This window comes from Oncorhynchus masou, chromosome 24 (genome assembly GCF_036934945.1).
Source record: "Oncorhynchus masou masou isolate Uvic2021 chromosome 24, UVic_Omas_1.1, whole genome shotgun sequence".
Lineage (NCBI taxonomy): Eukaryota > Metazoa > Chordata > Actinopteri > Salmoniformes > Salmonidae > Oncorhynchus > Oncorhynchus masou.
The window spans coordinates 18,026,215-18,053,130 of record NC_088235.1 but is presented as its reverse complement, the minus strand read 5'-3'; the positions used below and the strand labels follow the sequence as shown (position 1 = coordinate 18,053,130).

At 46.2% G+C, this 26,916-nt stretch overlaps 1 protein-coding gene across 1 annotated transcript in view; it reads right to left on the bottom strand.

Moving 5' to 3' along the window:
- The window catches only part of LOC135511874 (integrin alpha-9-like), a 201,312-nt gene that overhangs the window by 49,131 nt on the left and 125,265 nt on the right, over positions 1-26,916 (bottom strand). The window contains 9 exon segments of the mRNA XM_064933377.1: positions 4,584-4,679; positions 6,238-6,357; positions 7,253-7,353; positions 7,356-7,377; positions 11,483-11,590; positions 12,006-12,114; positions 15,372-15,455; positions 19,269-19,348; positions 25,145-25,231. Of these exon segments, the coding sequence (XP_064789449.1) occupies positions 4,584-4,679; positions 6,238-6,357; positions 7,253-7,353; positions 7,356-7,377; positions 11,483-11,590; positions 12,006-12,114; positions 15,372-15,455; positions 19,269-19,348; positions 25,145-25,231 (807 nt within the window).

The window sequence follows — 26,916 nt, the reverse complement described above, 5'->3', positions numbered from 1 at the left end:
ATCCTCGTTTGCTAAGTCAAACGACACCGCTGGTTCTGCTCACACTGCCCTACCCTGTGCTCTGACCTCTTTCTCCCCTCTCTCTCCAGATGAAATCTCGCTTCTTGTGACGGCCGGCCGCCCAACAACCTGCCCGCTTGACCCTATCCCCTCCTCTCTTCTCCAGACCATTTCCGGAGACCTTCTCCCTTACCTCACCTCGCTCATCAACTCATCCCTGACCGCTGGCTACGTCCCTTCCGTCTCAAGAGAGCGAGAGTTGCACCCCTTCTGAAAAAACCTACCCACTCGATCCCTCCGATGTCAACAACTACAGACCAGTATCCCTTCTTTCTTTTCTCTCCAAAACTCTTGAACGTGCCGTCCTTGGCCAGCTCTCCGCTATCTCTCTCAGAATGACCTTCTTGATCCAAATCAGTCAGGTTTCAAGACTAGTCATTCAACTGAGACTGCTCTTCTCTGTATCACGGAGCGCTCCGCACTGCTAAAGCTAACTCTCTCTCCTCTGCTCTCATCCTTCTAGACCTATCGGCTGCCTTCGATACTGTGAACCATCAGATCCTCCTCTCCACCCTCTCCGAGTTGGGCATCTCCGGCGCGGCCCACGCTTGGATTGCGTCCTACCTGACAGGTCGCTCCTACCAGGTGGCGTGGCGAGAATCTGTCTCCTCGCCACGCGCTCTCACCACTGGTGTCCCCCAGGGCTCTGTTCTAGGCCCTCTCCTATTCTCGCTATACACCAAGTCACTTGGCTCTGTCATAACCTCACATGGTCTCTCCTATCATTGCTATGCAGACGACACACAATTAATCTTCTCCTTTCCCCCTTCTGATGACCAGGTGGCGAATCGCATCTCTGCATGTCTGGCAGACATATCAGTGTGGATGACGGATCACCACCTCAAGCTGAACCTCGGCAAGACGGGGGCTGCTCTTCCTCCGGGGAAGGACTGCCCGTTCCATGATCTCGCCATCACGGTTGACAACTCCATTGTGTCCTCCTCCCAGAGCGCTAAGAACCTTGGCGTGATCCTGGACAACACCCTGTCGTTCTCAACTAACATCATGGCGGTGGCCCGTTCCTGTAGGTTCATGCTCTACAACATCCGCAGAGTACGACCCTGCCTCACACAGGAAGCGGCGCAGGTCCTAATCCAGGCACTTGTCATCTCCCGTCTGGATTACTGCAGCTGCGCTGTTGGCTGGGCTCCCTGCCTGTGCCATTAAACCCCTACAACTCATCAGAACGCCGCAGCCCGTCTGGTGTTCAACCTTCCCAAGTTCTCTCACGTCACCCCGCTCCTCCGCTCTCTCCAATGGCTTCCAGTTGAAGCTCGCATCCGCTACAAGACCATGGTGCTTGCCTGCGGAGCTGTGAGGGGAACGGCACCGCAGTACCTCCAGGCTCTGATCAGGCCCTACACCCAAACAAGGGCACTGCGTTCATCCACCTCTGGCCTGCTCGCCTCCCTACCACTGAGGAAGTATAGTTCCCGCTCAGCCCAGTCAAAACTGTTCGCTGCTCTGGCCCCCAATGGTGGAACAAACTCCCTCACGACGCCAGGACAGCGGAGTCAATCACCACCTTCCGGAGACACCTGAAACCCCACCTCTTCAAGGAATACCTAGGATAGGATAAAGTAATCCTTCTCACCCCCCCCTTAAATGATTTAGATGCACTATTGTAAAGTGGCTGTTCCACTGGATGTCAGAAGGTGAATTCACCAATTTATAAGTCGCTCTGGATAAGAGCGTCTGCTAAATGACTTAAATGTAATGTAAATGTTGTAGGTCAGTGTCTTGGTTGTAGGTCAGGGTCTGGGTTGTGGGTGTGGGTTGTAGGTCAGGGTCTGGTCTGTGGGTCTGGGTTGTAGGTCAGGGTATGGGTTGTAGGTCAGGGTCTGGTTTGTGGGTCTGGGTTGTAGGTTAGGGTCTGGTCTGTGGGTCTGGGTTGTAGGTCAGGGTCTTGTCTGTGGGTCTGGGTTGTAGGCCAGGGTCTGGGTTGTACGTCAGGGTCTGGTCTGTGGGTCTGGGTTGTAGGTCAGGGTCTGGTCTGTGGGTCTGGGTTGTAGGTCAGGGTCTGGTCTGTGGGTCTGGGTTGTAGGTCAGGGTCTGGGTTGTGGGTCTGGGTTGTGGGTCAGGGTCTGGTCTGTGGGTCTGGGTTGTAGGTCAGGGTCTGGGTTGTGGGTTAGGGTTGTAGGTCAGGGTCTGGTCTGTGGGTCTGGGTTGTAGGTCAGGGTCTGGTCTGTGGGTCTGGGTTGTAGGTCAGGGTCTGGTCTGTGGGTCTGGGTCTGATCTGTGGGTCTGTGTTGTAGGTCAGGGTCTGGGCTGTGGGTTTGGGTTGTAGGTCAGGGTCTGGGCTGTGGGTCTGGGTTGTAGGTCAGGGTCTGGGTTGTGGGTTTGGGTTGTAGGTCAGGGTCTGGTCTGTGGGTCTGGGTTGTAGGTCAGGGTCTGGTCTGTGGGTCTGGGTTGTAGGTCAGGGTCTGGTCTGTGGGTCTGGGTTGTAGGTCAGGGTCTGGGTTGTGGGTTTGGGTTGTAGGTCAGGGTCTGGTCTGTGGGTCTGGGTTGTAGGTCAGGGTCTGGTCTGTGGGTCTGGGTTGTAGGTCAGGGTCTGTCTGTGGGTCTGGGTTGTAGGTCAGGGTCTGGTCTGTGGGTCTGGGTTGAAGGTCAGGGTCTGGTCTGTGGGTCTGGGTTGTAGGTTAGGGTCTGGTCTGTGGGTCTGGGTTGTAGGTCAGGGTCTGGTCTGTGGGTCTGGGTTGTAGGTCAGGGTCTGGTCTGTGGGTCTGGGTCTGATCTGTGGGTCTGTGTTGTAGGTCAGGGTCTGGGCTGTGGGTCTGGGTTGTAGGTCAGGGTCTGGGCTGTGGGTCTGGGTCTGATCTGTGGGTCTGGGTTGTAGGTCAGGGTCTGGGCTGTGGGTCTGGGTTGTAGGTCAGGGTCTGGGCTGTGGGTCTGGGTTGTAGGTCAGGGTCTGGTCTGTGGGTCTGGGTCTGGGTTGTGGGTCTGGGTTGTAGGTCAGGGTCTGGGTTGTGGGTTTGGGTTGTAGGTCAGGGTCTGGTCTGTGGGTCTGGGTTGTAGGTCAGGGTCTGGTCTGTGGGTCTGGGTTGTAGGTCAGGGTCTGGTCTGTGGGTCTGGGTCTGATCTGTGGGTCTGTGTTGTAGGTCAGGGTCTGGGCTGTGGGTCTGGGTTGTAGGTCAGGGTCTGGGCTGTGGGTCTGGGTTGTAGGTCAGGGTATGGGTTGTAGGTCAGGGTCTGGGTTGTGGGTGTGGGTTGTAGGTCAGGGTCTGGGCTGGAAATCCTTCCTCCTAAGACATCAGGCATCCACAATAACACAGCATTCCAATATGGTGCATAGCAAAAAGGAATATGGAAGAATTACACCTCTTCAAACTGTAACATGTTTAGTTAAGAGTATGTGTGTGTGTGTGCATTGGAAGCATACAGTATGTTACATTCTGATCCGTTGTCTGACCAACTGACACCAGCTCAGTTTGTGCTGAGCTGTCAATATTGAACAAATGTTTACGGGTACTAAAACGTAAGGAACCATTTCAATCGAGTCAATGAGCTCATAACTCCTACAGCAGATTATTTTCATTCTCCTATCCTTTACCTCATTTACCGGGGCCTGTTTGCATGACACGGAGGATAAACTATGTCTCATCAGCTGTTGATAAGTAGCAGGCTGGGAATTGAAAGAAAGCCTCGTCACAAACCAAGGCTTACCGCACACCAAGGGACCACAAAGCTTTCTCTAGGGACTTCATAGCTGCTGAGGGACAAGGGCTACTGAATTCACTAAAATATCTAATGGTTTGTGGTAGTGAACTGACCAGATGCTCAGGGGGGTGGGAGGTGTTGCTGTGGAAAATTAAAGTGGTCACTAAGTGCTGGGAGAGCAGTTGTGAATGGACACATTCACAGTATCGTCTAATTTAGCGGCTGAAGCTAGCCAAGCTCTTCTTGTGGCCTGGGGGTCGAGCAGCGAGCTGGGGGCCTAGAGGTCAGGAGACGCAGCAGCGCGGTGGGGCCTAAGTCAGGAGATGGAGCTGCGAGCTAGGGTCTGGAGGTCATCACCGTAATCAGCTGAGAGCATCGAGGATAAGGGGATGCAGAGTGCTCATCACTTCATTCCACTGCTCCACAGGCACATCTAATCACTCCACACAGAGCTTGCCCTGTGTGTGTGTGTGTGTGTGTGTGTGTGTGTGTGTGTGTGTGTGTGTGTGTGTGTGTGTGTGTGTGTGTGTGTGTGTGTGTGTGTGTGTGAGATACCCTGCTGTCTCTGAGGAGACCTTGTCCTTGAAGACCACAGCTGAGGACCCTCAAATACAACCCTGCCTCACCCCATGACATCCAGGTTGATCTGGCGTCCTGCCTCCAGCTGCTCCCCAGGCTTCAATTTCCACCAGATTCAGCTTCTAGATTCATCCCCCCCGGCTGGCCGAACATCACAGCAATAAACTGTCTGTTAGAATGTCTCACAGACATCATGATGTGTCTACTGCATGCCAGAACCTGACCCACTGATTGACTCATATATTCAGCGCTTTGCAGGAGTAAATCTACCAGAGTGATATACTTACTGAAGTGTCTTCTGATAGCCCCTGCGGTACCTCTATGGCCCTCCCGTCCACTCTCACATTACCCCTAGTCACGAACTGGATCAGCGATGAGCTGTCCTGTAGGTAGGTGTGTGTGTGTGAGAGAGAGAGGGGGGGGGGATCCATACTTCCTTCAGATCCATACTGTAATAAACATTATTAGCCTAGGTAAAACATACAAATATACTAACCAGGTAACAACCAGGTAACGACCAGGTAACAACACAACCGTTCAAAAGTTTGGGTCACTTAGAGATTTCCTTGTTTTCCATGAGAACATACATGCAATTAATTGCGAAATGAATAGGAAATATAGTCAAGACGTTGACAAGGTTATAAATAATGTTTTTTTTAGTCTAAATAATAATTGTGTCCTTCAAACTTTGCTATCGTCAAAGAATCCTCCATTTGCAGCAATTACAGCCTTGCAGACCTTTGGCATTCTAGTTGTCAATTTGTTGAGGTAATCTGAAGAGATTTCACCCCATGCTTCCTGAAGCACCTCCCACAAGTTGGATTGGCTTGATGGGCACTTCTTATGTACCATATGGTCAAGCAGCACCCACAACAGCTCAGTAGGGTTAAGATCCGGTGACTGTGCTGGCCACTCCCTTATAGACAGAATACCAGCTGACTGCTTCTTCCCTGAATAGTTCTTGCATAGTTTGGACCTGTGCTTTGGGTTATTGTCCTGTTGTAGGAGGAAATTGGCTTCAATTTCCGTCCACAGGGTATGGTGTTGCAAAATGGAGTGATAGCCTTCCTTCTTCAAGATCCCTTTTACCCCCTACAAATATCCCACATTACCATCAACAAAGCACCCCAGACCATCACATTGCCTCCACCATGATTGACAGATGGCGTCAAGCACTCCTCCAGTATCTTCATTTCTTCTGGTCTCACAAATGTTCATCTTTGTGATCCGAACAACTCAAACTTAGATTTGTCTGTCCATAATATTTTTTTTCCCAATCTTCCTCTGTCCAGTCTCTGTGTCCTTTTGACCATCTTAATCTATTCTTTATTGGCCAGTCTGAATATGGCATTTTCTTTGCAACTCTGCCTAGAAGGCCAGCATCCTGGAGTCGCCTCTTCACTGTTGACAATGAGACTGGTGTTTTGCGGGTGCTATTTAATAAAGCTGCCAGTTGAGGACTTGTGAGGTGTCGGTTTCTCAAACTAGACACTAATGTACTTGTCCTCTTGTTCAGTTGTGCACTGGGGCCTCCCACTCCTCTTTCTATTCTGGTTACAGTTTGCGCTGTTCTGTGAAGGGAGTAGTACACAGCACTCTTCAGTTTATTGGCAAATTCTCACATGGAATAGCCTTCATTTCTCAGGAATAGACGAGTTTCAGAAGAAAGTTTTGTTTCTGGCCATTTTGAGCCTGTAATTGAACCCACAAATGCTCCAGATACTGAACTAGTTTTATTGCTTCTTTAATCAAGACAACAGTTTTGAGCTGTGCTAACATAATTGCAAAAGGGTTTTATAATGATCAATTGGTCTTTTAAAATGATCAACTTGGATTAACTAACACAACGTGCCATTGGAACACAGAAGTGCTGATAATGGGCAAACCTTTGAACGGTAGTGTATCTAACAACTACGTAATAACTAATATCCATGTACTTACCCTCTTCAGTATCTCTGTGTTTAGTAGAACTTTCACATGTATACTGACAACTTCCTCTTTGGACTGGGAGCCCAGAGTACATGAGATGGTTAAACATGCTCTCCCTGGCCGGTCACAGTCCTGTTAGAGAGAAGGAGGAGAGAGAGAGAGAGAGAGAAGGAGGAGAGAGAGAGAAGGAGGAGAGAGAGAGAGAGAGAAGGAGGAGAGAGAGAGAAGGAGGAGAGAGAGAGAGAGAGAGAGAGTAAAAGAGAGAGAGAGAAAGAGAGAAAAAAAGACAGAGAAAGAGAGAAAAAGAGAGAGAGAGAGAGAGAAAGAGAAAGAAAGTGGGAGAGATGGACAGATGCTACACAACACACACATGATACATCACCAAGGGAAACACTTTCAGTGAACCTTAAAGTCCACTGACTGGGACAGTCCAGGTGTGCGTGTGTGTGTGTTCATGGGTGTGTGAGTGTATAGACCCTCTCTCTCTGTGCCTGTGCTGTGTGTGTTCATGGGTGTGTGAGTGTATAGACCCTCTCTCTCTGTGCCTGTGCTGTGTGTGTTCATGGGTGTGTGAGTGTATAGACCCTCTCTCTCTCTGTGCCTGTGCTGTGTGTGTTCATGGGTGTGTGAGTGTATAGACCCTCTCTCTCTCTGTGCCTGTGCTGTGTGTTCTCTCTCTCTGTGCCTGTGCTGTGTGTGTTCATGGGTGTGTGAGTGTATAGACCCTCTCTCTCTCTGTGCCTGTGCTGTGTGTGTTCATGGGTGTGTGAGTGTATAGACCCTCTCTCTCTCTGTGCCTGTGCTGTGTGTGTTCATGGGTGTGTGAGTGTATAGACCCTCTCTCTCTCTGTGCCTATGCTGTGTGTGTTCATGGGTGTGTGAGTGTATAGACCCTCTCTCTCTCTGTGCCTATGCTGTGTGTGTTCATGGGTGTGTGAGTGTTTAGACCCTCTCTCTCTCTGTGCCTGTGCTGTGTGTTCATGGGTGTGTGAGTGTATAGACCCTCTCTCTCTCTCTGTTTATTCACCAGGACCCTGCGTCCAGACTTGGTGAAGAAGGCAAAGATGGTGTGGAAGATACTCTCTCTGTCCTGGGAGATGGAACAGGGCTGGGGGTTCCTATGGGGGTGCAGTTCCCTTGCCCCTCCGCCACCTGGGGAGACAGAGGAAGATGAGAAAGGGCAGGGAGGATGGGAAGAGGTGGATGGGAGGAGGAGGATGGGAAGAGGTGGATGGGAGGAGGAGGATGGGAGGAGGAGGATGGGAAGAGGTGGATGGGAGGAGGAGGATGGGAGGAGGAGGATGGGAAGAGGTGGATGGGAGGAGGAGGATGGGAAGAGGTGGATGGGAAGAGGAGCATGGGAGGAGGAGGATGGGAAGAGGTGGATGGGAGGAGGAGGATGGGAAGAGGTGGATGGGAAGAGGAGGATGGGAGGAGGAGGATGGGAAGAGGTGGATGGGAGGAGGAGGATGGGATAGGTGGATGGGAAGAGGAGGATGGGAAGAGGTGGATGGGAAGAGGTGGATGGGAAGAGGAGGATGGGAGGAGGAGGATGGGAAGAGGTGGATGGGAGGAGGAGGATGGGAGGAGGTGGATGGGAGGAGGAGGATGGGAAGAGGTGGATGGGAGGAGGAGGATGGGAGGAGGTGGATGGGAGGAGGAGGATGGGAAGAGGTGGATGGGAAGAGGTGGATGGGAGGAGGAGGATGGGAAGAGGTGGATGGGAAGAGGTGGATGGGAGGAGGAGGATGGGAGGTGGAAAAATAAATATCTCAGTAATGTTCAACAACACATTCTACAGGTGAGTAGAGGACTCTCCTGAGCAAGACCAATAATTTTACTTTTAAGACCCACTCAGATAATTTAACGTTTCACAATGAATGTTTATTTTTTTACATGTTTTAAGCAGGGGCACAACTTTCACTCTGGACAACACGTCGCCTCTATATTCTGAAATTCCATTTTTGTCCCTCACAGTTTCATCATTGGAATGTGATACAAAACGAGGCAATAATGTGTTTTAGGACCATGCTGACACCTCCGAGCCATCGGGTCGGATGTTTAGAGTGTTTATATACACACAATACCAGTCAAAAGTTTGAACACACCTACTCATTCAAGGGTTTTTCTTTATTTACTATTTTCTACATTGTAGAATAATAGTGAAGACACCAAAACTATGACATGACACATTTGAAATCATGTAGTAACCAAACGTGTTAAACAATACATATTTTATATTTGGCAACAACAAATATTTTATATTTGAGATTCATCATCTTTGTTGCTTCAATCCACAGCTTGAGAAATTGTACACTATTCCCTATATTGGGCACTACTTTTGCCTGTGTGTGTGTGTGTTTGTGTGTGTGTGAGAGAGACCAAGAGAAAGAGAGCGAGAGAGAGTGTGTGAGAGAGAGAACGATAGTTGACCCTCATAACAACTGCACCCTGCTATTAGCTGATTTATGGTACATGAAAAAGGTCATTTCTGACATTGTGTTGCCCACCACTTGGTACCAGGTTGTTACCAATTACTGTTTAACTCCTTTATATCCATTGTTAACAGATTCCAAGTGAATACCATACAAATAGGGAATAGGCTGCCATTTGGGATACAGACTTGTTCTGTGTTAACACTGACTGTAGTCTCCCTGTCCAATAGGGTAAGGAGAGGTCATTTCACACGGAGGTTCTCTTCTTCTTCTTATAGTAGGTCAGAGTAACAGACAAGATGAACACAGAGACTGGTAAGTATAATCTGAAAGGAGCTAGGGGAAAACAAGTGTTACTTTACACTGACATGAACACATGTTAGGATGACATGAACACATGTTAGGACGACATGAACACATGTTAGGACGACATGAACACATGTTAGGACGACATGAACACATGTTAGGACGACATGAACACATGTTAGGATGACATGAACACATGTTAGGACGACATGAACACATGTTAGGACGACATGAACACATGTTAGGATGACATGAACACATGTTAAGATGACATGAACACATGTTAGGATGACATTAACACATGTTAGGATGACATTAACACATGTTAGGATGACATTAACACATGTTAGGATGACATTAACACATGTTAGGACGACATTAACACATGTTAGGACGACATTAACACATGTTAGGATGACATGAACACATGTTAGGACGACATTAGGTGACATTAACACGTTAGGACATGTTGACATTAACACATGTTAGGACGACATGAACACATGTTAGGTGACATGAACACATGTTAGGATGACATTAACACATGTTAGGATGACATGACATTAACACATGTTAGGATGACATTAACACATGTTAGGATGATGACATGACATTAACACATGTTAGATGACATGAACACATGTTAGGATGACATTAACACATGTTAGGATGACATTAACACATGTTGACATTAACACATGTTAGGACATGACATTAGGATGACATTAACACGTTAGGATGACACGTTTGAACACATGTTAGGAACACATGTTGACATTAACACATGTTAGGACGACATTAACATTAACATGTTAGGGACATGAACATGTTAGGACGACATGAACACGTTAGGATGACATGAACACATGTTGACATGAACACATGTTAGGACGACATGAACACATGTTAGGACGACATTAACACATGTTAGGATGACATGAACACATGTTAGGATGACATGACATGTTAGGATTAACACATGTTAGGATGACATGAACACATGTTAGGATGACATGAACACATGTTAGGATGACATTAACACATGTTAGGGTGACATTAACACATGTTAGAATGACATTAATACATTTTAGGATGACATTAACACATGTTAGGATGACATTAACACATGTTAGGATGACAATACATTTTAGGATGACATGAACACATGTTAGGATGACATGAACACATGTTAGGGTGACATGAACACATGTTAGGGTGACATGAACACATGTTAGGATGACATTAACACATGTTAGGGTGACATTAACACATGTTAGAATGACATTAACACATGTTAGGATGACAATACATTTTAGGATGACATTAACACATGTTAGGGTGACATTAACACATGTTAGGATGACATTAACACATGTTAGGATGACATTAACACATGTTAGGGTGACATTAACACATGTTAGGGTGACATTAACACATGTTAGGATGACATTAACACATGTTAGGATGACATTAACACATGTTAGGATGACATGAACACATGTTAGGATGACATGAACACATGTTAGGATGACATGAACACATGTTAGGATGACATGAACACATGTTAGGGTGACATTAACACATGTTAGGGTGACATTAACACGTTAGGATGACATTAACACATGTTAGGAGATGACATTAACACATGTTAGGATGACATTAACATGTTAGGATGACATTAACACATGTTAGGGTGACATTAACACATGTTAGGGTTACATTAACACATGTTAGGATGACATTAACACATGTTAGGATGACATTAACACATGTTAGGATGACAATACATTTTAGGATGACATTAACACATGTTAGGATGACATTAACACATGTTAGGATGACATGAACACATGTTAGGATGACATTAACACATGTTAGGAGATGACATTAACACATGTTAGGATGACAATACATTTTAGGATGACATTAACACATGTTAGGATGACATTAACACCTGCTAGGATGACGTTTTACTCCATATGTAACTCTGTGTCGTATGTGTCGAACTGCTTTGCTTTATCTTGGCCAGGTCAGAATTGTAAATGAGAACTTGTTCTCAACTTGCCTACCTGGTTAAATAAAAGGTGAAATAAAAATGACTGGAATTCAAGGAAATTGCAATATGGAAATATTTCCCCCACATTTTTTTAATGCCGGCTCATGTTTATCGTGTGTGGGGGATGAACCCCTAAACAACGCCAGAGGTACTGACGTTTGGGCGAAGGGGTGGATAGTGTGGATAGACTGCTGTGCTATCTTTGGTCTCCCCTCAGTTTGGGCCAATGGGTGGATTTTGAAGGAAAACAAGAGGATAGTCATTTGGATAAAAGGCAACAAAAATTGGAGCCTGGTTCCTGTCTAGATATCCTCCTTCTAGGATGTTTTTCCTGTCTCTTTGAGGTCGAGGCCTGGTTAATGTAAAAGCACCTGACGATAACTGCTGATGTAAAAAGGACCGTATAAATGAATCTGATTGTTTGAATTTGATGTATAAACCGCTGTTGGAAGGTTCCCACCTGTGAGTCCATGATGAGGAACATGTCGGCCCCATTGCCAGCCAGTCGGTTTGGGATCCTGATGTCCACTATGGAGCCAGGTAACCTGCTGGGGCCGTTGTTGATCACCTGGAAGACGATGAAAGAGGTGGAGGGAAATATTAGGGAGAGAAAGATGGTGAAGGGTAGAGAGAAATAGAAGGTCAGGGGTAAGAGAGGTAGAGGATTGAGGTAAGAGAGAATGTGGGGGGGTAGAAAGAAAGAAAAGGTGGATGAGAGACAGGGATAGAGAGAGAATAGAGTGAGAGAGTAGTGTGAGAGAGCAAAAGAGAGAGAGTAGTGAGAGAGAGTAGTTGTGAGAGAGCGAAAGAGAGGGCAAAAGAGAGAGAGTAGTGAGAGAGAGCGATAGAGAGATATGTTTACAAGGAGCCAAAATAATATGCTGCATGTTTTGACGAGGTAGATGAGGTAGAGCTACTGGTACAGCCATATCAATATATTTGACTTGAATGGGGATTCCCGGATGTACAGGTGTCACCAATACCTGAAAGGTGAAGTTTAAAGGCTGGAAGTTACACTCCATGTCCTCCAGCTGGACGAAGCGAGAGGCACCGATGGAGTTCCCATACAGAAAGGATGTTGGAGTCACTAAACTGTAGACGGATAGAAAGTGATATGGTATTGCGCAGCCCCAACAGATTCATGCCAAGATCATTATTTACAGATATCAAATCAAATGGATAACATGTTTTTGTAGGTCTGTATGTTTTATAGATCAATGTACTGTTAGAGAGACTGATTAAAGATGGTGTGTCCCCAGATGTTTTCTTCAAGTCCTGTGGTAGAGGAAAGCTGTCATGTTCTGTGAGAATAGTAGCCTGACGACTCACACTCATTTCTTCCACTGCTCTATCAATCGCTACATACTTTAGTCAAAGCCATCATTGAAGTTGTTTTTGGTGAGTAGGGGCACGAGGGGCGTTGTACAAAATAAAGTCATCAGCGAATGGATTGTCTCTAACTAATCAATTAGAGTATCAAAGCCAATGACGAAGGAAAGATCTAGGATCTGATAAAACACCTCAGATACAGCTCTACTCTGCTGTCTGATAATGCTGTCTGATGTCTGATAACGCTGTCCGATAATGCTGTCTGCTGTCCGATAATGCTGTCTGATGTCTGATAATGCTGTCTGATGTCCGATAATGCTGTCTGATAATGCTGTCTGATGTCTGATAATGATGTCTGCTGTCTGATAATGCTGTCTGATGTCTGATAATGCTGTCTGATGTCTGATAATGCTGTCCGATGTCTGATAATGCTGTCTGATGTCCGATAATGCTGTCCGATAATGCTGTCTGGTAATGCTGTCTGATGTCTGATAATGCTGTCTGATGTCCGATAATGCTGTCTGATGTCCGATAATGCTGTCTGATGTCCGATAATGCTGTCTGATAATGCTGTCTGATGTCTGATAATGCTGTCTGATGTCTGATAATGCTGTCTGATGTCTGATAATGTAGCTCAGCTCTGTCTGGTGTCTTTCATCATTCAAGAGGCTTAGAACAGAGGTGGAGAGACCAGGCGGGGGAGAGACCAGGCAGGGCGAGTCCAAGCAGGGAGAGACCAGGCAGGGAGAGACCAGGCAGGGAGAGACCAGGCAGGGAGAGATCAGGCAGGGAGAGATCAGGCAGGGAGAGATCAAGCAGGGAGCAACCAAGCAGGGAGAGACCAAGCAGGGCGAGACCAAGCAGGGCGAGACCAAGCAGGGAGAGACCAAAGAGGGAGAGACCAAGCAAGGAGAGTCCAAAGCAAGGAGAGTCCAAAGCAGGGAGAGTCCAAAGCAGGGAGAGTCCAAGCAGGGAGATTCCAGGCAGACTCATAAACTACCAGAGACACTGAGGGTTATTTTTGACTTTCATCTTAAAGCGACAGTTTGTATTAATCATGATACAGCTCAAATAAAAAGAGACTGTCTATTAGCTTGATTCTAGCCAACCATCTTAGCATCCTGTCCATGCTGATGGATAATGTATATTTGAATAATACATGGTGTTGTCTAGTGACTTCATCTGATAGCATACGTTCAGAGACTTTACCAATACATTATGGGGATTGGGTGTGTTTGGCCTAACTCTAGGAAATGGTTTACAGTATGTCTACAGTACGTGTGTATTACAGCATGTCTACAGTACGTGTGTATTACAGCATGTCTACAGTACGTGTGTATAACAGCATGTCTACAGTACGTGTGTATAACAGCATGTCTACAGTACATGTGTATTACAGTATGTCTACAGTACGTGTGTATTACAGCATGTCTACAGTACGTGTGTATTACAGCATGTCTACAGTACGTGTGTATTACAGTATGTCTACAGTATGTGTGTATTACAGTATGTCTACAGTACGTGTGTATTACAGTATGTCTACAGTAAGTGTGTATTACAGCATGTCTACAGTACGTGTGTATTACAGCATGTCTACAGTACGTGTGTATTACAGCATGTCTACAGTACGTGTGTATTACAGTATGTCTACAGTACGTGTGTATTACAACATGTCTACAGTACGTGTGTATTACAGCATGTCTACAGTACGTGTGTATTACAACATATCTACAATAAGTGTGTATTACAGCATGTCAACAGTACATGTGTATTACAGCATGTCTACAGTACGTGTGTATTACAGCATGTCTACAGTAAGTGTGTATTACAGCATGTCTACAGTACGTGTGTATTACAGTATGTCTACAGTACGTGTGTATTACAGTATGTCTACAGTACGTGTGTATTACAGTATGTCTACAGTACGTGTGTATTACAGTATGTCTACAGTACGTGTGTATTACAGTATGTCTACAGTAAGTGTGTATTACAGCATGTCTACAGTACGTGTGTATTACAGCATGTCTACAGTACGTGTGTATTACAGCATGTCTACAGTACGTGTGTATTACAGTATGTCTACAGTACGTGTGTATTACAGTATGTCTACAGTACGTGTGTATTACAAAATGTCTACAGTACGTGTGTATTACAACATGTCTACAGTACGTGTGTATTACAGCATGTCTACAGTACGTGTGTATTACAGTATGTCTACAGTACGTGTGTATTACAGTATGTTTACAGTACGTGTGTATTACAACATGTCTACAGTACGTGTGTATTACAACATGTCTACAGTACGTGTGTATTACAGTATGTCTACAGTACGTGTGTATTACAGTATGTCTACAGTACGTGTGTATTACAGTATGTCTACAGTACGTGTGTATTACAACATGTCTACAGTACGTGTGTATTACAGTATGTCTACAGTACGTGTGTATTACAACATGTCTACAGTATGTGTGTATTACAGTATGTCTACAGTACGTGTGTATTACAACATGTCTACAGTACGTGTGTATTACAACATGTCTACAGTACGTGTGTATTACAACATGTCTACAGTACGTGTGTATTACAACATGTCTACAGTACGTGTGTATTACAACATGTCTACAGTACGTGTGTATTACAACATGTCTACAGTACGTGTGTATTACAACATGTCTACAGTACGTGTGTATTACAACATGTCTACAGTACGTGTGTATTACAACATGTCTACAGTACGTGTGTATTACAACATGTCTACAGTACGTGTGAATTACAACATGTCTACAGTACGTGTGTATTACAGCATGTCTACAGTAAGTGTGTATTACAACATGTCTACAGTACGTGTGTATTACAACATGTCTACAGTACGTGTGTATTACAACATGTCTACAGTACGTGTGTATTACAACATGTCTACAGTACGTGTGTATTACAACATGTCTACAGTACGTGTGTATTACAACATGTCTACAGTATGTGTGTATTGCAGACAAAGTAAAGATGTTTTATCCTCTTACCCAGTGATAGCTGTGTCCACCTCGTGGACCAGTGGGATAGACAGATCCAACTTGTTGTCCAACAGTCTATGCTCAGGGTTTGCACTGCAATGAGAAAACAATAGGAGGCAATTAACAAATAGTCCATATAGTAGATAATAATACATTAACTATGCCAATTTACAGAATAGTGATTTAAGTACGAAGCTTTGTCTTCTCTACAGCAAAATGAAAGTGAAAGTTCAATCTTAAATTCTTCTGTCTAAAGAAAAAGGTCTTCATCATTTTTCTACTGCTAACTTCCATACAAATCTGGCTGCTTGGAATTATTACCCTCTCCCAATCATGTGACAGGAGACCCCTCCCAGCAGTCTAATGTGATGGCAGACCTCTCCCAGCAGTCTAATGTGACGGCAGACCCCTCCCAGCAGTCTAATGTGACGGCAGACCCCTCCCAGCAGTCTTATGTGACGGCAGACCCCTCCCAGCAGTCTAATGTGACGGCAGACCCCTCCCAGCAGTCTAATGTGACGGCAGACCTCTCCCAGCAGTCTAATGTGATGGCAGACCTCTCCCAGCAGTCTAATGTGATGGCAGACCCCTCCCAGCAGTCTAATGTGATGGCAGACCCCTCCCAGCAGTCTAATGTGATGGCAGACCCCTGCCAGCAGTCTAATGTGACGGCAGACCCCTGCCAGCAGTCTGTGACAGCAGACCTCTCCCAGCAGTCTAATGTGACGGCAGACCTCTCCCAGCAGTCTAATGTGACGGCAGACCTCTCCCAGCAGTCTAATGTGACGGCAGACCTCTCCCAGCAGTCTAATGTGACGGCAGACCTCTCCCAGCAGTCTAATGTGACGGCAGACCTCTCCCAGCAGTCTAATGTGATGGCAGACCCCTCCCAGCAGTCTAATGTGATGGCAGACCCCTCCCAGCAGTCTAATGTGATGGCAGACCTCTCCCAGCAGTCTAATGTGATGGCAGACCCCTCCCAGCAGTCTAATGTGATGGCAGACCTCTCCCAGCAGTCTAATGTGATGGCAGACCCTGCCAGCAGTCTAATGTGACGGCAGACCCCTCCCAGCAGTCTAATGTGATGGCAGACCTCTCCCAGCAGTCTAATGTGTGGCAGACCTCTCCCAGCAGTCTAATGTGATGGCAGACACCTCCCAGCAGTCTAATGTGACGGCAGACCTCTCCCAGCAGTCTAATGTGATGGCAGACCTCTCCCAGCAGTCTAATGTGATGGCAGACCCCTCCCAGCAGTCTAATGTGATGGCAGACCTCTCCCAGCAGTCTAATGTGACGGCAGACCCCTCCCAGCATTCTAATGTGACGGCAGACCTCTCCCAGCAGTCTAATGTAATTGCAGACCCCTCCCAGCAGTCTAATGTGATGGCAGACCTCTCCCAGCAGTCTAATGTGACGGCAGACCTCTCCCAGCAGTCTAATGTGATGGCAGACCCCTCCCAGCAGTCTAATGTGACGGCAGACCTCTCCCAGCAGTCTAATGTGATGGCAGACCCCTCCCAGCAGTCTAATGTGATGGCAGACCCCTCCCAGCAGTCTAATGTGATGGCAGACCCCTGCCAGCAGTCTGTGACAGCAGACCTCTCCCAGCAGTCTAATGTGACGGCAGACCTCTCCCAGCAGTCTAATGTGATGGCAGACCCCTCCCAGCAGTCTAATGTGATGGCAGACCCCTCCCAGCAGTCTAATGTGATGGCAGACCCCTCCCAGCAGTCTAATGTGACGGCAGACCTCTCCCAGCAGTCTAATGTGATGGCAGACCCCTGCCAGCAGTCTAATGTGACGGCAGACCTCTCCCAGCAGTCTAATGTGATGGCAGACCCCTGCCAGCAGTCTGTGACAGCAGACCCCTCCCAGCAGTCTAATACCCCGACTACACCGCTCGTGTCGCGTACGCGACATTTAGAAATCTATATTATTCAATTATTGCACCCGCACTGCTCGTGCGCACCAACGAGCGTCTGATTTGCCCAGGGCTAAAATAGAAGTCAGTTCTATTTGTGACACAGATCGCGCTGCAAGTCCTGCTACTCCCATATCCTCATTGGTTTATAGAAGCAGGTACCCACGTGTCATCTCCTCATTGGTTATACCCACGTGGGTGATTGAAAGACGAACTGAGTTGTCGGTCATCGTGGTAATGCTATGAAAGTTTAGACGCCAATCACCATATAAGTTCAAAGAAGAAAAAGCCTGGAAGGAGGAGAGATGACTAGAAACGATTCGGTTGACCGTTTTATGTGTGGATTAATTGTCGGAGTAGAGGACCTTGTGCATTTCAGGTAAAATAACAACTCAATGTTTATATCCAAGGACAAATTAGCTGGCAACAGCAAGCTAACTAAATAGGGCAAATTAGGTAGCAAGTGCAAGCTAGCTAGCTAGCTAAATTGCCATAAATGTTTAATGCTTTTCGACCTGTCCCCAAATTAATGTAATTGGTTCAGAGTTTGTTTTGATATTTTAACCTGCATGTCGTGATCGAGTTTGGTGTGAGGGGACAAAATACATTTATGCACGATGGCACACGCGCAGCCGTTTTGGGTTCCGTGTAATGTGACGGCAGATACCTCCCAGCAGTCTAATGTGATGGCGGCCCCCTCCCAGTCGTGTGTGATGGCGGCCCCCTCCCAGTCGTGTGTGACGGCGGCCCCCTCCCAGGCAGATACCTCCCAGCAGTCGCGTGTGACGGCGGCCCCCTCCCAGGCAGATACCTCCCAGCAGTCGCGTGACGGCGGCCCCCTCCCAGGCAGATACCTCCCAGCAGTCGCGTGTCGGCAGTCCCTCCCAGGCAGATACCTCCCAGCAGTCGCGTGTGACGGCGGCCCCCTCCCAGTCGCGTGTGACGGCGGCCCCCTCCCAGTCGCGTGTGACGGCGGCCCCCTCCCAGTCGCGTGTGACGGCGGCCCCCTCCCAGTCGCGTGTGACGGCGGCCCCCTCCCAGGCAGATACCTCCCAGCAGTCTAATGTGATGGCGGCCCCCTCCCAGTCGTGTGTGACGGCGGCCCCCTCCCAGTCGTGTGTGACGGCGGCCCCCTCCCAGTCGTGTGTGACGGCGGCCCCCTCCCAGTCGTGTGTGACGGCGGCCCCCTCCCAGTCGTGTGTGACGGCGGCCCCCTCCCAGTCGTGTGTGACGGCGGCCCCCTCCCAGTCGTGTGTGACGGCGGCCCCCTCCCAGTCGTGTGTGACGGCGGCCCCCTCCCAGTCGTGTGTGACGGCGGCCCCCTCCCAGTCGTGTGTGACGGCGGCCCCCTCCCAGTCGTGTGTGACGGCGGCCTCCTCCCAGTCCGTGTGACGGCGGCCCCCTCCCAGTCGCGTGTGACGGCGGCCCCTCCCAGTCGCGTGTGACGGCGGCCCCCTCCCAGTCGCGTGTGACGGCGGCCCCCTCCGAGGCAGATACCTCCCAGCAGTCGTGTGTGACGGCGGCCCCCTCCCAGTCGTGTGTGACGGCGGCCCCCTCCCAGTCCTGTGTGACGGCGGCCCCCTCCCAGTCGTGTGTGACGGCGGCCCCCTCCCAGTCGTGTGTGACGGCGGCCCCCTCCCAGTCGTGTGTGACGGCGGCCCCCTCCCAGTCGTGTACATACATTGTGTAGGTCCAAGGCAAATGCAATTACACACGATAATGTGAGCAAACAGAATCGGCTTCCACTCGACTGAGTACCTGACATGATTAGAAAGGGTACCAATCAAACCTGTAATTGTGTCTGTATGGAGGACTTTTAAATCGGAGTACCTGACATGATTAGCAAAGCATACAAATTAAAGGTAGATATTTTACCAGTCTATGTAGTGTGTATACATCTTCTCATTACCAACAAATGGTCTGAGTTTAGGGTTACCTTACACTAAAACATTCCCTTGTATTACATTTATAACGTCACAACGTACCTTTTTGCATGAACTAAAAACTGCAATGTCTCATTTTCCCCTGAAAGCCGACTTGTGTCGAAGATCACTGCAAGATGATACTGAGGAAAGACAAGGAAAGAGGAGTGGTGTTGGGGAAAGACGGGTGTTGGCGAAAGCTTTTAGTTAAATAACATGATGTACATCAAGTAGCTGTCAAAATCATTTGTTTGCTTTTCAGGCTCTCCAGGGTATATTGGCAGTCAGTCAGTCAGTCAGGCAAGCAGGCAGTCAGTGGGTACTGTACTGTAGGCTACTCCATCCTGTTTTCCTCTATACAGTCTATTCACATCATGGCCCATTAACTGCAGTCAATACCAGAGGGGTATAGTACGCCATCCTGTTGCATTTGAGGTTATAACTAGATTCTACATGGTTGGTATGGAAAGACATTTATGTCTGAACTACACACTGACTGTAAAACATTTATATGTAAATATTCTGTGATCATGTTTAAGACAATTGCCTTAATCTGTGCTCTTGATAAAGGAAATGTTATGCATGGCTAACGATGAAAACTAGACATTGAATGGTATGGTTGGTATTAGAAGACTTACACTGAGTGTAAAAAACATAGGAACACAAGATATTTCCATGACAGACTGACCAGGTGAATCCAGGTGAAACTATGACCCTTATTAATGTCACCTGTTCAATCCACTTCAATCAGTGTAGATGAAGGGGAGGAGACAGGTTAAAGAAGGTTTTTTAAGCCAATTGAGACATGGATTGTGTATAGCAGATCCTTTGTTCAGACCACCACCCAGGACAGTGGATCTAATACCAGAAGCCGACAACATCGCTGCAGAAGAGGCAGACGGTGTGGCCTCCTGGTCAGGCTCCGTTGGCGTGCACACCGCCCACCGCTTCTGAGTATACTACTCGCCAATGTCCAGTCTCTTGACAACAAAGTAGATGAATTATAGCAAGGGTTGCTTTCCAGAGAGACATCAGAGACTGTAGAATTCTCTGTTTCACGGAAACATGGCTCTCTCGGGATATATTGTATGATTCGGGTCAGCCACCGGGCTTCTTCATGCGTCGAGCCAACATAGATAAACACCTCTCTGGGAAGAAGGGCGGGGGTGTATGATTCATGAGTACCAACTCATGGTGTACTCACAACAACATACAGGAACTCAAGTCCTTCTGCTCACCCAACCTAGAATTATTTACAATCAAATGCCGGCCATATTATCTCCAAGATCATTATTGTCAGTTATTTTCACAGCTGTGTGTATACCCCCTCAAGCAGACACCACGACGGCCCTCAAAGAACTTCACTGGACACTGGACTATGTAAACTGGAAATATATCCTGAGGCTGCATGTACTGTAGCTGGGGACAAGGCTACCTAAAATCTATCAGCATATTGATTGCAGCACTAACGCGGGCAATATTTATTTATTTACTATTTCTTTAACAAGGCACTTCAGTTAAGAACAAATTCTTATTTACAATGATGGCCTAGGAACAGCAGGTTAACTGCCTTGTACACTCAATCACTGCTACTCTAACTTCCGCGATGCATACAAGGCCCTCCCTCGCCCTCCCTTTGGCAAATCCGACCACGACTCCATCTTGCTCCTACCGTCTTCTAGGCAGAAACTCAAACAGGATGTACCCGTGACTAGAACCATTCGACGCTGGTTTGACCAATCGGAATCTACGCTTCAAGATTGTTTTTATCACATGGACTGGGAAACATTCCGAGCAGCCTCAGAGAATAACATCAATCTATATGCTGACTCCGTGAGTAAGTTTAAAAGGAAGTGCATTGGAGATGTGACTATTAACCTCTTTGAACTCTAGGGGCAGTATTTCATTTTTGGATAAAAAAACGTTCCTGTTTTAAACAAGATATTTTGTCACGAAAAGATGCTCGACTATGCATATAATTGACAGCTTTGGAAAGAAAACACTCTGACGTTTCCAAAACTGCAAAATATTATCTGTGAGTGCCACAGAACTGATGCTACAGGCGAAACCAAGATGAAACTTCAAACAGGAAATGAGCCAAATTTTTGAAGCGCTGTTTTCCAATGTCTCCTTATGAAGCTGTGAATGCGCAAGGAGAGAGCCCACAATTTCTGCCGTTTCCCCAAGGTGTCTGCAGCATTGTGACGTATTTGTAGGCATATCATTGGAAGATTGACCATAAGAGACCACATTTACCAGGTGTCCGCCCGGTGTCCTGCGTCGAAATTGGTGCGTAAACCTCAGCTGCAAGTATTTTTCCATTTAATTCAGAGAAGAAAGCAGACTTCCACGAACGATATATCAATGAAGAGATATGTGAAAAACACCTTGAGGATTGATTCTAAACAACGTTTGCCATGTTTCAGTCGATATTATGGAGTTAATTTGGAAAAAAGTTTGGCGTTTTGGTGACTGAATTTTCGGGGTGTTTTGGTAGCCAAAAGTGATGTACAAAACGGAGCATTTTTCTCCTACACAAAGAATATTTCAGGAAAAACGGAACATTTGCTATCTAACTGAGAGTCTCCTCATTAAAAATATCCGAAGTTCTTCAAAGGTAAATGATTTTATTTTAATGCTTTTCTGGTTTTTGTGAAAATGTTGCTGGCTGAATTCTAGGCTTATAGCTATGCTAGCTATCAATACTCTTACACAAATGCTTGTTTAGCTTTTGAAAAGCATATTTTGAAAATCTGAGATGACAGTGTTGTTAAGAAAAGGCTAAGCTTGAGAGATAGCATATTTATTTCATTTCATTTGCGATTTTCATAAATAGTTACGTTACGTTATGCTAATGAGCTTGAAGCTATAACTGGATACAGGTTTTTTTCATAGCCAAACGTGAACAAAACGGAGCGATTTGTCCTACACAAATAATATTTTTTGAAAAACTGAACATTTGCTATCTAACTGAGAGTCTTTTGAAAACATCTGAAGTTCTTCAAAGGTAAATGATTTTATTTGAATGCTTTTCTTGTTTTTGTGAAAATGTTGCTGGCTGAATTCTAGGCTTATAGCTATGCTAGCTATCAATACTCTTACACAAATGCTTGTTTAGCTATGGTTGAAAAGCATATTTTGAAAATCTGAGATGACAGTGTTGTTAACAAAAGTCTAAGCTTGAGAGCAAATATATTTATTTCATTTCATTTGCGATTTTCATGAATAGTTAACGTTGTGTTATGCTAATGAGCTTGAGGCTATAAATAGGATCCCGGATCCGGGATTGCTCGACGCAAGGAGTTAAAACCTACCCTAACCAGAAACTGTGGATGGATGGCGGAATTTGCGCAAAACTGTAAGTGCGAACCACCGCATTTAACCATGGAAAGAGGACTGGGAATATGGCCGAATATAAACAGTGTAGTTATTCCCTCTGCAAGGCAATCAAACAAGCAAAATGTCAGTATAGGGACAAAGTGGAGTCGCAATTCAATGGCTCAGACACGAGACATATGTGGCAGGGTCTACAGGAAATCAAGGACTATAAAAAGAAAACCAGCCACGTTAAGGACACCGGCATCTCACTTCCAGACAAACTAAACACCTTCGTTGCCCGCTTTGAGGATAATACAGTGCCACCACGGCGGGTTGCAAACAAGGACTGCACCCCCCTCTCCTTCTCCGTGGCCGATGTGAGTAAGACATTTAAACTTGTTAACCCTTGCCAGGCTGCTAGCCCAGACGGCATCCCTAGCCGCGTCCTCAGAGCATACGCATACCAGCTGGCTGGTGTGTTTACAGACATATTCAATCGCTCCCTATCCCAGTCCGCTGTCCCCAAAGGCTTCAAGATGGCCACCCTTGTTCCTGTACCCAAGAAGGTAAAGATAACTGAACTAAATGACTACCGCCCCGTAGCACTCACTTCTGTCATCATGAAGTGCTTTGAGAGACTAGTCAAGGTTCATATCACCTCCACTGCCCCCAGGTGGTGAAGGTAGGAAACAACATCTCCACTTCGCTGACCCTCAACGCTGGGGCACCACAAGGGTGAGTGCTCAATCCCTCCTGTACTCCCTTGTTCACCCATGACTGCGTGGCCATGCACGCCTCAAACTCAATCATCAAGTTTGCAGACGACACAACAGTAGTGGGCTTGATTACCATCAATGACAAGAGAGCCTACAGGGAGGAGGTGAGGGCACTCGGAGTGTGGTGTCTGGAAAACAACCTCCCACTCAACGTCAACAAAACAAAGGAGATGATCGTGGACTTCAGGAAACAGCAGAGCGAGCACCCCCCTATCCACATCGAAGGGACAGTAGTGGAGAAGATTGAACATTTTAAGTACCTCGGTGTACACATACGGACAAACTGAACCTCAGGAGGCTGAAGAAATTTGTCTTGTCACCTAAAACCTGACAAACTTTTACAGATGCACAATCGAGAGCATCCTGTCGGGCTGGTACGGCAACTGCACCACCCTCAACCGTAAGGCTGTCCAGAGGGTAGTGCAGTCTGCACAACGCATCACCAGGGGCAAACTACCTGCCCTCCAAGACACCTACAGCACTACACACCTACATGCCACAGGAAGGCCAAAAAGATCATTAAGGACAACAACCATCTGAGTCACTGCCTGTTCACCCCGCCACTATCCAGAAGGCGAGTTCAGTACAGGTGCATCAAAGATGGGACCGAGAGACTGAAAAACAGCTTCTATCTCAAGGCCATCAGACTGCTAAACAGCAATCACTAACTAACTAGACTGATATCACTGACCACTGTAATAAATGGATCACTAGTCACTTTAAACAATACCACTTTAATAATGTTAACATCTCACATTACTCATCTCATCTGTATATACTGTACCTTATAACATCTATTGCACCATGCCTATGCCGCTCATTCATATATGTACATATTCTCATTCACCCCTTTAGATCTGTGTGTATAAGGTCGTTTTTGGGGAATTGTTAGATAATTGTTAGATATTACTGCACTGTCGGAACTACAAGCACAAGCATTTCAATAAACTCGCATTAACATCTGCTAAGCATGTGCATGTGACCAATAAAATGTGATTTGATGTGTGCCATTCAGAGGGTGAATAAGCAAGACAAAATATTTAAGTGCCTTTGAACGGGATATGGTAGTATGTGTGGGGAGGGGTAGTTGCCACAAGCACTGGTTTGAGAGTGCCAAGAACTGCAACGCTGCTGGGTTTATCACACTCAAAAGTTTCCTGTGTGTATCAAGAATGCTCCACCACCCAAAGGACATCCAGCCAACTTAACACAACTGTTGAAAATACTGGAGTCAACATGGGCCAGCATCCCTGTGGAGCGCTTTCGACACCTTGTAGAGTCCATGTCCCGAAGAGTTGAGGCTGTTCTGAGGGCAAAAGGGGGTGTGACTCAATGTAAGGAAGGTGTTCCTTATGTTTTTTCCACTCAGTGTAAATGTAGAAACAACAAAACATGTCAGATATTTATAAGCATTCTGCCATGACCGGTAGGAGCCATACCTTAGTCAGATACTTAGAAACATTCTGCCATGACCAGTAGGAGCCATACCTTAGTCAGATACTTAGAAACATTCTGCCATGACCAGTAGGAGCCATACCTTAGTCAGATACTTAGAAACATTCTGCCATGACCGGTAGGAGCCATACCTTAGTCAGATACTTAGAAACATTCTGCCATGACCGGTAGGAGCCATACCTTAGTCAGATACTTAGAAACATTCTGCCATGACCGGTAGGAGCCATACCTTAGTCAGATATTCTGCCATTAGAAACAGATACTTAGAAACATTCTGCCATGACCTTAGAAACATTTAGGAGCCATACCTTAGTCAGATTTGAAACATTCTGCCATGAAGGGCCATACCTTAGTCAATACCCATTTTGCCATGACCGTTAGGAGCCATACCTTAGTCTTTGCTCTCATGAAGGGAAATCCCACGCTGCATTGGAGGAAGTCTAAAGCAACAAGTCCACAGGAAATACCCTTCTCTTCCTTGAATAGAGAAACAAACATGGAGGAAGGGACGGGGGAGCGAGAGAGAGAGAGAGAGAAACATACGACATCATAAAATCCATGTACACAAACAACAAGTGTGCGGTTAAAATTGGCAAAAAACACACAAATTTCTTCACACAGGGTCGTGGGGTTAGACAGGGATGCAGCTTAAGCCCCACCCTCTTCAACATATATATCAACAAACTGGCGCGGGCACTAGAAAAGTCTGCAGCACCCGGCCTCACCCTACTAGAATCTGAAGTCAAATGTCTGCTGTTTGCTGATGATCTGGTGCTTCTGTCACCAACCAAGGAGGGCCTACAGCAGCACCTAGATCTTATGCACAGATTCTGTCAGACCTGGGCCCTGACAGTAAATCTCAGTAAGACCAAAATAATGGTGTTCCAAAAAAGGTCCAGTCACCAGGACCACAAATACAAATTCCATCACGACACTGTTGCCCTAGAGCACACAAAAAACTATACATACCTTGGCCTAAACATCAGCTCCACAGGTAACTTCCACAAAGCTGTGAACAATCTGAGAGACAAGGCAAGAAGGGTATTCTATGCCATCAAAAGGAACATAAATTTCAACATACCAATTAGGATTTGGCTAAAAATACTTGAATCAGTCATAGAGCCCATTGCCCTTTATGGTTGTGAGGTCTGGGGTCCGCTCACCAACCAAGACTTTACAAAATGGGACAAACACCAAATTGAGACTCTGCACGCAGAATTCTGCAAAAATATCCTCCGTGTACAACGTAGAACACCAAATAATGCATGCAGAGCAGAATTAGGCCGATACCCACTAATTATCAAAATCCAGAAAAGAGCTGTTAAATTATATAACCACCTAAAAGGAAGCGATTGCCAAACCTTCCACAACAAAACCATCACCTACAGAGAGATGAACCTGGAGAAGAGTCCCCTAAGCAAGCTGGTCCTGGGGCTCTGTTCACAAACACACCCTACAGAGCCCCATGACAGCAGCACAATTAGACCCAACCAAATCATGAGAAAACAAAAAGATAATTACTTGACACATTGGAAAGAATTAACAAAAAAACAGAGCAAACTAGAATGCTATTTGGCCCTACACAGAGAGTACACAGCGGCAGAATACCTGACCACTGTGACTGACCCAAAATTAAGGAAAGCTTTGACTATGTACAGACTCAGCGAGCATAGCCTTGCTATTGAGAAAGGCCGCCGTAGGCAGACATGGCTCTCAAGAGAAGACAGGCTATGTGCTCACTGCCCACAAAATGAGGTGGAAACTGAGCTGCACTTCCTAACCTCCTGCCCAATGTATGACCATATTAGAGAGACATATTTCCCTCAGATTACACAGATCCACAAAGAATTTGAAAACAAATCCAATTTTGAAAAACTCCCATATCTACTGGGTGAAATTCCACAGTGTGCCATCAGAGCAGCAAGATCTGTGACCTGTTGCCACGAGAAAAGGGCAACCAGTGAGGAACAAACACCATTGTAAATACAACCCATATCTATGCTTATTTATTTTATCTTGTGTCCTTTACCATTTGTACATTGTAAAAACACTGTATATATATATATATATATATATATATATATATATATATATAATATGACATTTGTAATGTCTTTATTGTTTTGAAACTTCTGTATGTGTGATGTATACTGTTAATTTTT